This window comes from Primulina tabacum, chromosome 9 (assembly GCF_025594145.1).
Source record: "Primulina tabacum isolate GXHZ01 chromosome 9, ASM2559414v2, whole genome shotgun sequence".
Taxonomy (NCBI): domain Eukaryota; kingdom Viridiplantae; phylum Streptophyta; class Magnoliopsida; order Lamiales; family Gesneriaceae; genus Primulina; species Primulina tabacum.
The window spans coordinates 28033032-28045912 of record NC_134558.1 but is presented as its reverse complement, the minus strand read 5'-3'; the positions used below and the strand labels follow the sequence as shown (position 1 = coordinate 28045912).

General features: G+C 35.4%; 1 protein-coding gene across 1 annotated transcript; it reads left to right on the top strand.

Moving 5' to 3' along the window:
• The first annotated feature begins 3499 nt into the window (after positions 1 to 3499).
• LOC142555096 (shewanella-like protein phosphatase 1) lies at positions 3500 to 12501 on the top strand. The gene is given in 10 exon segments (XM_075665766.1): positions 3500 to 3844; positions 4683 to 4783; positions 4936 to 5049; positions 5301 to 5510; positions 6653 to 6788; positions 10674 to 10849; positions 10961 to 11049; positions 11718 to 11787; positions 11920 to 11971; positions 11974 to 12501. Coding segments are annotated over 10 exon segments (1194 nt in total). The 5' UTR covers positions 3500 to 3630; the 3' UTR covers positions 12006 to 12501.
• The last annotated feature ends 380 nt before the right edge of the window (positions 12502 to 12881 follow it).

Below are 12881 nucleotides of genomic sequence, written 5' to 3'. Positions count from 1 at the left end.
AGTGATAAATGCAAGCATTTGGCAAAGGAAATTTAGCTATTAATTCAAAGGGATTCAGGAATGAAAGCCATATTGTCCCGCATCGTCGAAGATAATCGACAGCCCAAGAGAGCCACGGAAGAAAGAAAACGTCGTGGTTGGAGAAAGACGCCAGAATTCTCGAGGCAAAGACCGCAAGGCTTGCTCAAAACAATCCTAGGGTGCCTTCTCGTGCCCCATCTCCACCTCCACCTCCACCTCGAGGAGTTATAAACATGATTTCTGGAGGACTACTGATGAGGAATCGAACCGAGCAAGGAAGACTAGCATCCGAATGATGAATAACTTGGAGATTGAGGAGAGAAATGTTTGGACTAAGCTAGTGGCAGCATTCGAACATGAATATATGAGAAGGGTATCCGACCACCATGACGATGCTTTAGTTATCTGAGATATTGTTATGAAATAACTCGGATATTTGTGGATTTGAACACCTCTGTAAATCTGTTATTCAAAGAATCCATGAATCTAACGGACCTGGGTGATTATAAAATAGAGCTGGTGGTGGCTGCTCTGTTCGGATTCACAAGGTACGCTGTTGAACCCGTTGGAATGATATACTTTCCCCTCTCTATGGGCGAATGACATGAAAGGAAGATTCGAATAATCAATTTTATCATAGTCGAATCCCTTTCTGCATACAACGTTATATTAGGTCGCCCCGTCATGGCCACTTTTATGGTTGTAGCCTCGGCTCTAGACCAAAAAATTAAGTTTCCAATGGAAAAAATTATCGGGAAAGTTAAGGGAGATCGGAGAATAGCTTGAAAATGATATTTGGAAGAAGTTCGAGTGGAACAAAAGTTGGCAAGGAGCGAGCACTCGAGTCAACAAAAGCCATGAGGATACGATCACTAAATCTAATTGAGAAGGTTGTCCAATTCGGATAGCCAAAAACCTTAGTCGAGCCCTTGAAAGGTCGTCTACTTGAATGATTGCATAAAAACAAAGATATCTTCGCATGGTCGAACTCTGATCTCATTAGGGTCCGATCGGAAACTGTGGAACATCACTTATATGTCATGGTCAATGCTCGACCTGTAATACAAAAGAAAAGACATTTCGGGCCGGAAACAAATTATCACGCCCGAGCCTGGGCCCGCGCCTGTGTGACTGTACAATGGGCCCATATATCAATCACTTTAGATTCGTCATCGCTTTACAAAAATGATAACCCTAAGTTGCTATAGAAGTTCATTGTTGCTCATTATAAACTCATTTTAAATATTAAATTTTTACCATGTAGGATAAGAGGTATCACAATCACTCCTCCTTCAGAACGCGACGTCCTCGTCGCGGCCTGACCCCTCGATCCACCAGCGTCGAGAATCTAGAGGTGGCTCCTACTGGTTCAAGAGATGACTCCCGTCATCTAGCACTTTGCCCCTCAGGTTCAAGAAGTGGCTCTTATGCACGTAGCATTTTGCCTCGCATAACACTTATTTCCTGGTGTTCCTTGCCGATAACAGTCTCTGATAACATTCTGTCACGTCCCGAGCCCAGGCCCCCCGCCTGCATGACTGCAAAATGGGCCCCTATAGCAACTGCTTTAGATTTGTCATCGTTTTACGAAAATGATTAACCTAAGTTGCTATAGAAGTCTATTGAAGCCTATTATAAATTCATTTTAAATCTTTAATTTTTACCATATGGGACAAGAGTTATCATAAAAGATGTCTTCATACAACAGCAGGTGGAAGAAATATTAAAGGCCAACCACATAAAAGGAGGTACAATTCCCGAGTTGGCAATCAAATGTTGTACTTGTGCCTAAGTCTTCAGGAAAATGGAGAATATGCGTGGATTTCCAAGATCTTAGTCGAGCCTATTTGAAAGATTGTTACCCCTTACCTCGAATCGATCTACTGATCCATTCACTACGCATGAACTGGTGTGTTTTTGGATGCTTATCAAGGGTATAATCAAATCCATTTAGCTGAGCAGGATAGAACTAAAGTAAGTTTCATTACGTCAGATGGAATTTTTTGTTATGTTGTCACCCCTTCGGGCTAAAAAATGTTGGGGCCACATTTTAAAGGTTAACGGAAAAAGTCACCAGGATCAGATCGACTGCAATGTGGATGAAATTCTAGTCAATGCAAGATTAGCAGAGGAGCTCATCACTGATTCGAAAGAAACTTTCTCTACTCTTCGAAATTACCGACTGAAGTTGAATTCAAACGAATCCACTTTTGGTGTGCAAACAGAAAAATTATTGGACTACATGATTACTCGAAGGGGTATTGAAGCTAATTCGGTTGTGCTGGATATCCAAATACAACGAGATCAATTTCGAAGTATTCTTAAATTATCAAATAAATGTTATATGGAGAAGGTTCTCAATTTAGAATGTCCACATAATTATACTTGAACATAGTTATCGTACCACCATATTGCTTTAATATATAGTAACAGATAAAGTGGATTTGCAGGTATTTAAAAGTTTGGATAGACCTATGAAAATTTGTTGATGACTGATTTGGTGGGTTAGTCATCCCACGAACCAATTTGGTCGGTTTGGGCGTCGTGCTTATTTAAAAGACTACTAGGACTATATGCGTAAAGTGCATGTGAAAATTAATTAATTAATTAGCTAAAAATAATTTATTTACAATTAAGAATTGGATAGATGATTTTCTCAATCTTAAGTTTTATGTGAGTTAAGATATACATGAAATTAATTATAAATTACTTAAAAATGAAGTAAGAGGACACATCAGCCTACCAAAAATAGTTACTATAATAGGCACATTATAAATTAACGCGTCCCAAATTTTAAAAGATACTTTTATATAAGAAGAAATTATATCCATGTGATATACTGTACACTTTAAATGTTGCCCTATTTATTGCCCCAAGATTGATGCCCTTCAATAATAATACTTAGATATTTAATCCAAATCAATTAATCTAATCTTTACAAATAAAAAATCCATAAAATCTATAGTTACCAAAACAAATAGTTTTATAAAAGTATGAGCACACAACTCATGTATCGGGACAATGATATTAAGAAAGACAAAAACTTGTGTGAAACGGTCTCACGGGTCATATTTTGTGAGACATACCACTTATTTGGGTCATCCATGAAAAAATATTATTTTTTATGCTAAGAGTATTACTTTTTATTGTGAATATCGAAAGTTGACCCGTCTCACAGATAAAAATTCGTGAGACCGTCTCATAAGAGACTTACTCATTAAGAAAATGACAATAGTTAAATCTTATTATCGTTGTTATTAACAGTTACATAAACTTGTTGCGCGTTTAACATATATCTTGATATTATGTATTGAATTTATGTAACAAATCTTTTAAAATATGGGAGTTGATTATGATACTTTTATAATTATGAAATATCTGTATATTATTATTAATTAAAAATAATAATATTATTAATTAAAAATAATAATAAAAGCTAAAATACTAAAGTTGAGGATAAGGCCAAATATAGCATTAATTGAAGGGAAGAAAGAGCGATGCAAAATACGTGGTGGGAAACATTTCCTTGGACACTCACTCCCATGGCTACGGACATGTATACGTGATTCTTGCTTTCAAAATTTGTGTCAAATTTCATCGTTTTAATTAATGGGTTCTCTCTCCTTTTGCTACCCATCTCTACTCCAAACAATCTTGAATTCGAGGCAGCGCAAAATCTCAGCCGCCATATACTGTTGTACTTCCACAACTTCGACTCCGTACAGCGAAAACAGAGTCGAAGGGAACGATCGGTTAAAGCCCATTGTGGTGAATGGGGACCCGCCAACTTTCGTGTCTGCTCCTGGCCGCCGGATTGTAGCCGGTAATCGTTTTGGCTCGAGCAGTTTACATGGAGTAGCATTTGATATAGTTCATAATTTTTTTTTTTTTTTGTGGTTCAAGTTAAAACTTTTTTTGATCAGTTATAGTTGTACTGTGATTTTTGTATGAATTATGAGAGAAGTTGAGATAGCTTTTAAGGTGGATGAAGTTGGATGCAGGAGAGTCTGGTGCTTTAATGTATTAGATTTTTTATGCTTTGTTTATAGATAAAACAATATATTTGAAACAAATTTTCAAGGTGGTGGTTGAGTTAGAAGCACGGGAATTCAGCTCTGTAAACTTGGAGAATGTTGACATGATTATTGTCTTTTCACTGGTAAATTTAGTTGTCATTTGGATGGAAAGGGAATAATACGTTGCAAAATATGGTATTGCTGCATACAAATACTGAGGGAATTGTGAGATTTATACCTGCAGATGTGTCCTTTCGAAGAGTTACCAGCACGAAATTTGATGTTTTTGTTGATTTGAGCACTATTGTTCTTTGATACTTTCTATTTAATATCATTTATAGAATGAAAAAGAAGTCATTGAGGTTTTGTAAAGCTATCAAATCAAGAAAACTCATTCATAAGTTCTTTGGACATTTGATTTTGCTGTGACATTGTTTTTATTTTTATTTGAAAAAACAAAATTGCCATGTTTGTGGCATCATATTGTTATGGGTTGTGTTCACTCTATAAAATTTATCTTGATCATTAAAATTAGGGCAAATATATCATTTAATTGATGAGGATTAACAAAATTCAAATGCTCATCAGTTCAAAAACAGATTTTCAAGTGGTGCAACTAACTTATTGTTGTGTATTCATTGCTAGTTGGGGATTTGCATGGTGATCTTGACAAAGCTAGATATGCTCTTGAGATGGCTGGTATCTTAAGTTCTGATGGCCATGATTTGTGGGTTGGTGGGCATACGGTATTCAATTAGCTCACTATTTTGTGGATTTATATGATTCATTCGAAGGAACATCAAAGTTATAATTCTCACTTAGCAATATATATGACAAAATTAACTAGTTTTCTGAGACTTTATGTACTTTATCTCTGGACATTTGTATTCATGACCAGGTATTAGTTCAACTTGGTGATATACTTGATAGAGGTGGGGATGAAATTGCAATTTTATCCCTATTAAGGTCGTTGGATATTCAGGCAAAAGCTAATGGAGGTGCAGTATTCCAGGTTCAATGTTGTGCTCATTTGTGTCACACTTAAATCTAGTATCATAAAGTGTAACAACCATCTGTTAGATATCAATATTTGAATGTTCTAAGGTGTCAGAAATATTTCAAAATTCAACCTTGCGATATCTCCTCTTCGTGCTTTGATCTGATAATAATCTCGTCTCTCTAATCAATAAAAGCTAGATTTCTGCTTTCTTGATGTTTTAAAGATGAAGTGAATTATGGTACACTTTCATATCATGTTTGTAGGTTAAGGGAAATCATGAAACCATGAATGTAGATGGGGACTTTAGATACGTCGATTCAGAAGGCTTTGATGAGTGTGCTGACTTCCTTGAGTACTTGGAAATTTGCGATCATAAGTGGGAAGAAGCATTTGTTGGATGGGTTGGTGAATCTAAAAGATGGAAAGAACAGCGTATGATGTCTAAGAGTTGGGGTCCATGGAATTTAGTGAAGGTATGTTGACCTATAACTTTCTAGTTTTTTTCAGCATAGAGTGTTCTAGATCGATGCCAAACAATCTGACTGCTTTGTAGGATGTTTTTAGAATTGTAGGTTAAACTTTTGCTGAAGTCCACCTATATTTCTAGATTGTGGTGTTAAATAAAATTCAAGTATCTGATTAAATTGCTAAAACATGGTTCTTTGTTTTATTATACAAATGGAAACCATTGAGCTCTTAAATTCTGACCGCAGTGAACTCAATTTGCTTCTGTAGTTCATGTGATGAAATTTCCTCGTCCATATATTACCCTCACCTAACCTATTTGAAAGTGCCTTTTACATGAAGGTATGCTGAGCAACAACTTAAATTCATTTTCGGTAATGAGGTTACATTTTTTTTTTGCTTAAACTTCACTGTATATAAGATGGACAGATCTTAGCAAATAAGATGAATAAAAGCTACAGAAGAGCAGCACTGTTTAACAAATAAGATGGATGGATCTTGATGGAATCATCCATGTTTTGAATGTCATCGTCAGTTCACTTGATTGTGCAATAAAATGTAAATGTCACCTAACTAGTATGCGGGTTCAACGTTGGAGGCAGCATTAACTGTTACAATTGAAAGTTATATGTGGACAACATCTGTTATGCTTGCATTCTGTGTTTATAAAGTTTCGAGTGGATGAATTTCTCCAATTTCAAGAGTTCGATATTTGGTGCATTTGAATTCATTTTGATAAATTGTTTCAATGAGTATTAACACCGACCTGTTCTTGTTACCCTTGTTTTCACATCTTCCTAATTCATTTAACCATTAACTGGAAGAATTAAAATCTAGTTTTTACAGAGGACGATTCTTCAAACATGTGTAGCTGTAGAATAAATTTGAGCCAGAATTTAGTCAAATCATATTGCTATAGTTTCTCAAATAATCTTCTGTGTGATAAATACGTTATTTGCTTAAACTAATCAAATCAACTATTGATATCTAATTACCGTGCACAATGACATGGGATATGCCAGACTTTTGAACTGGAAAATAGTTATGCTTTTCTTGTGTCTATCAATGACAAACAAAGTTTTCTATATTGTTTTGAGCCTCCAAATCTATCTGGTTCCTTTTTAATTTATTCATCCAATTATTAGGACAGCGACAAAAGGGAGTCATTGCAAGATCAATTCTCCTGAGACCTGGGGGTCCTTTGGCATCTGAACTGGCACGCCATGCAGTTGTCATCAAAGTTGACGACTGGCTTTTTTGTCATGGTGGCCTTCTTCCTCATCATGGTATTTTTCCTTTGAACTTTTTCTATTTGAACCTTGATCATATAAAATTAATATGGTGGAATTTTCATTTACCTGCCTTGAGTTAATGCCTCGATTCACCTTTCTCTGCACATCATGAGATTGGTATGCTAAAAAAGGGATGGATATTGAAACGTCCCTTACCTCACTCTTATTTTAGTTAAATAATATTAGGATTTTTTTTTCAATATCTTCATAAAGACCGAACCTATACCAAAACATAAATCCATATTTAAAAAAAAATCAGAATTTGCGATAAAAATCCATAAATCGACAATTATAAAAAGATACCTAATCATACGAAATCCAACATCTAAACTTTTAAAAACAACATAAATCTCTCTTTAAAATAATCTTCAAAATCTTAATTAATACTTTGATTATCATAATATTGCGGAAAATGCAAGTTCTTCGAGAGTGTACTGCCATGCCCGATCCACTCAAGCGTCCGAGCCTCCCTCAACATCATCCTCACTTGCGACCATTGAAACCTAGTGTGTCTAACGACTCAGCACGTCCAAACCATACGTAACTAGTAATACATATACATGCACATGCATTTAAAACAATTTTTTTAATAAAATAAGCTGATATAAAAACTCGTAAACATATAAACATTTTCGTAAATCATTTAAGCACATAATATCGTAAGACATTTCCTCCTCATAAATCATTTTAATGAAGTTTGATCCTTGAAAGTGACTATCTTTTATCCTTTATCCTCTGTTCGATTGATCAATCTGTAAACCATGGTACCTGACGGCGGGACGTCGGCAATTCTCGTCACTGTGCCGTGGCCTAAAATCTATGTTGCATGGATACGGTTACGAGTATCGTATCGAATACGATACAGATACGGCGACACGTCAAATTTTGAAAATATTAGACACGATACGGCTAGGATACGACAATCATTAAAATATATATAAATATTATATATATTTATATTTATATAAATTTAGTATTGAAAAGTAAAAATTATAGAAATGGAATGAAAGAGACGGACAAATTTATTTATGGATTTAAAAGCCCATCCAAATTTATTTTAAATTATTTTTCTTTAGTCCCTAGAAATTTTAATTTTTTTAATTAACCCCTAAAACTTTTAAATATTGCAATTTTGTCCCAAACGTATCCGAAAAACGTATCCATGCCGTATCCATGACGTGTCCTGGCCGTGTCCAAAACGTATCCGGCTGGTCAACCCTAAACAAAGTCAACGATACGGATTTTGTGGTATCCGACACGCGTATCCGCGTGTCGTATCCGTATCCGTGTCGTATCCGTATCCGATATTTCAAAAATTTTTTTTTAAGGTATCCGTGCTACATAGCCTAAAATAAAGTAAGTTCACCACTCTTTCTTAAGACGGATCCCCCACCAATCCTCTGAGTCACAGTCAATTCACATCATTCAAAACATTTTTCCTTTTTATTTATAACATATCATATCATTCAAAAATCGTAAATAAGCATTTTCGGGAAAATCGCTCAACTGTAGCATTTATCGTAAAAATATCATAAATTCACCATGATCATTTTAAAAATCATTTAACATCTATTATGACTCCTCAGGACACTACCAGGACATTCAAACTACCCGGGACGTACAATGACCATTTTACCCCTGGACCCCAAACTTCTCGTTTTTGACTTTTTCCTATGTTTCTTGACTCGAGCCTATCCCAAACCATCATATAACCTTATTTTTGACTTCTACTAATTGTCTTAAATGTAAACTCACGTCCTTCGATTTATTCAACTTAATCGTGAAACTGTAATCCTATTTATAGCTCGAATTGACTGGAAGCTTAATAACTTTTTCCCAACTTCGAACCACGATTACTAGACCCTAGTCCACCCTCATAAGCCACGGTCCAGCTCACACATGACCACCGTCAAGCCTCTTCCCTCAGCCGTGGCAAAACTGCACGTTTTCCCCATGACTTGCGTCGCGGCCCAACTTTACCTCGAGCCACTTTCTACCAGCCCCTAGCTAGACCGACTCCATCCCCTTAGACACCCTCTTAGGACCCTACTGGACCGCTTACGCACCTGCTCCTGCGCACAGCCAACCATGCGCGGTCTTTCTCCTTTCTTTCCCCAAAACCGTGCGCCCTAGGCCCCAACCAAGCCGTCAACGCTTCCCTATCTTCCTACCCTTGTTTTCGGCCACACTAGGACTCTCTAGGACCATGGCTCGACCCAACACAAGGCCTTGATCACTGCTGGACAGCCCGCACGCAGCCTGCCCTCACAAGTGCCAAAACCGAACCCTTACATGCAATAAACCTTAACGAGGCTCGGCACTTTCCCCTCTCATTCCAGCCCTTTTTAACCTACATGGGACTCCATTTAGGACTTCTAAACATCATCTCCCTTCCCCTTAATGGCAGCGAGTCTCTAGGAATCATAACGCGACTCAAACGAGCATTAAAAACTTCAAAACTTTAAAATAAATAATTCAAAACGTTAATAAAACTTGATCATCATGTTTTTCATTCAAAATATCATAAACATGTATAATATGGTTTGAATGATGCAAAAGAAAGGTTTAGAACGTGTCTTTGCGTTAAAAACGCTAGAAATACGAATGCCGATGACGAATGGAGGACGATTTCTACCTTTTTTTCTCGACAAAAGCCCACCTTGGGATGCAAGAGAGTCGGGTGATCGTTGTTGGAAGGAAGAATAAGGAAGAAAATCGAAGAACGAAGGAGAAAAAAATCGAAACTTCCCCCTTGAAATTCCCTTAAAATCGGCCGCTGTTCTCCTCTTTGAATTCACATGAATTGTGTGTGTGTGTGTTTCGGTGTGTGCGTGTAGGTGTGTTTAGGCATGTGTGTGTGTTTAGGGTTTAGGGTAGTTATTTAAAAAAACTAAAAGACTTCTTAGTTACATAATTAATGCGCTTAATCAACCCTAGTTTTAAATTAATAAATTAGACCCATTAAGATTAATAAAATCACTAGGTCTCAATTTAAATTTTTTTTAAAAAAATACCTTTTTCAAAAATCCTTTATAAATTACATAAATTTCTTATTTCCACTAATTAATTTAAATTTGACCTTAAAAATGCTAAAATTCTTAAATTATTTAAAGTAAATATTTTCTTAACAAAAAATAAAAATTTAGCTTTTAAATCTTTAACACTTTAATCGTCTTCAGTCCTCCGTCTCTGGCCAACCACCGATATTTGTCCGAAAGTCTTTAAATTATGCAATCGGACAAAATTACACAATTAATCATTTAATCACTCAAAATATATCATTCATGCATCTAAAATCATTTAATTAAATTAATTTAGCAAATTAAAATTTTCATGCATGCGGTTTAGTAACTGGATTTTTGGACATTACAGATATAAACTTTGTTCAATTCAAGAAAGGTAGTTATGATATTTCCATTGGTGGTTTGTGATAGAAATACAAAGTTTGATGGTTTGGGTTGAAAGTAGAAAGCTATTATTTGGACAATCTTCCATGAACTTGAGCTTATGGGAAAATTCATCTTTAATATGTCATGAAAACAGAAATTGTAAGTTTGAATCTTACAAACATGTCCCTCATCATATTGAATTAAGGTGAATGATATGGTTATTTTTGGGTCTTTATTGCCCAATACCTGACAGCATATGCTTGTATGCCTTGGATAAAAATTTTAGGCATATATTCCCCATTTTCTTTTTGGCATGTAGATGCGTATTAAAATATAAAGAATTGATTGGTACTTCCAATCAACTCGAACTTTAGAAGAAATGGTTAGTTTGATAGTTTCTTATAGTTCGTGCAATTTGGACTCATGTACATTATGGGAGTAAATATCATCTGAAATAATAATTCCTACTGTTACCTATCTTCTGCTATAGTTGAATATGGCATTGAACGAATGAATAGAGAAGTATCATACTGGATGAAAGGTGTTTGCTCGAGTGATGGTTATCCACAGCTCCCATTCATTGCCACCAGAGGCTATGACAGTGTAGTCTGGAGTCGATTGTACTCAAGGGACACATCATATCTTGATGAATATCAGATTAATCAGGTAGCCTGTTAACGACATTATTTGTTTGCCACTTTAGTTTGAAGCAGGTTCTATATAGTTATTTTTTCAACCATTGTAACCATCAGAGGCCTGAGTTTTACTTCTCATCAGATCCAATCCATTCTTCGAGAGTCACTTCAAGCAGCAGGCGCCAAAGCAATGGTGGTAGGTCACACTCCGCAAGCTACAGGAATAAATAGGTACATAAACTTGCAACGTAGTTTGGAAATATAACTTTCTAGTCATTGGGTGCAATAATTATAATCATCTCAGCGATTTCTCGCTAAAACTTCTCTTAAATGGATGATAAAACTGTTGAACAAAAAATCGAAACCAGATAATATATAAGGGTGAAATTCAAAATATTAATTAAGTTTATAGCATTTTCGGTCCACCATTGATGTAATGTTTGAAAGCTGTAATATCATACAAGCTCAAACTTTGCCACAAAGTATTTTGCTATTGCATTTGGCGATAACTCTAGGTGGTACTGTTTGAGCTCACTCCCATTGGGCCACTATGCAACTATAACAAACATCTTGTCACTCACTGTTTCTTTCCTTTTAGGCACATCTAAGAATGATCAAGAAGCTAAAGAGATTTGAAGATGAAAGATGTAAAGAAATGAACTATTGACACTATTATTGCTATTCTGAATTCTTACTGATGAAAGCCAAATGCATGCATTTTTAACATACTCGTTGAATGAGAGTCCAGTCCATTGCTAGTGGAAACCTAAGCTGTGAATGAATCTCATTCTTGGATTTCTCCTCATCATAGATCCTATATCAATGCAAGCTTATTTTGTTCTAGGATTAAGGGAAACAGATGTTTTTGTTAATCTGAATGAGTTTTGCTTGTCGTGCAGTGAATTTAACGGAAGTGTGTGGCGCATTGACGTAGGAATGTCTAGTGGAGTTCTTGATTCAAGGCCGGAGGTAGAGCAATGCTTTATCACTACAATTTTCTAGCTGTTGGCCCCTTAATATGCTACACTGAGGATATCTTGTATTTTTGTCCATTCATCGAGAAAAATCTAATAATCCATCTCACGTCATTTATTTTACCAGGTTCTGGAAATAAGAGAAGGTCATGCAAGGCCCATAAGGAGCAAAAGGGACAATACAGTGAGCTTCAAGTAGTTGATTTCATTTAGAAAAAACACAACGAAATCAAGCAAATCAAATTCAAAGTTGTCACCTGTTGAGGAATCCAGGATTCGTTAAATATATTTTAGTAGCGAAATTACATTTCTAGAAATATAACACCTTAAATTTGAAAACGAAATTTCCTGTCAATCCAACACCAACTTATATTGGCCCCTCTTATCCTAAATATCAACCTTAAATTGTTTTTAGCACATTTGTTACAACAATTCTAACTTGTGACATTCAAATAGGAACACAAGAAAGAAGGCTTTTGTATGTTATCAAAACATCTGGAGTTCATGTAAAGCACGATTACGGTATGAACTGACATGGATTCTGTGATGTACAATGTATAGAGATGATTTCAGTAGAATTTGAAATATTGAATTGCTGGTATTGTAAGAAGTTGTTCCTCTTGTGACTCAGACTGTTGAAATCTTTGTAAGAGTATTGATTATACATTTCTTCTGTGCATGAGGTGGTTTTGTACGCCTACAGATCTAGAGGAAGGTGAGCTTAAGCAATCCCTTCATTTAATAAAAATTGATATTGATAAATAATCTTCTATATATACAAAAAGAAAAATCCAGATAACAGATTATACCAAGTAATGTACGGATTTTTTTTGAGAAATAACTTTGGTCAAGTTTTGATTTTGAAAAATAACATTCCTCAATTGTATACTGATGTGTTCATTTTAATGTTCTAAATAAATAATATCAAATATTTTATGAAATATTCAAATATTTTATGAAATATACTATTTATATCACTAGAAAAAATTGAGCATATACTTGAGCTACCAAATGATATATTAAACAATATTCTTAAAAATCTCAATACAAACATGAATCTATTTTTCATTAATTATGAGCGATGATAAT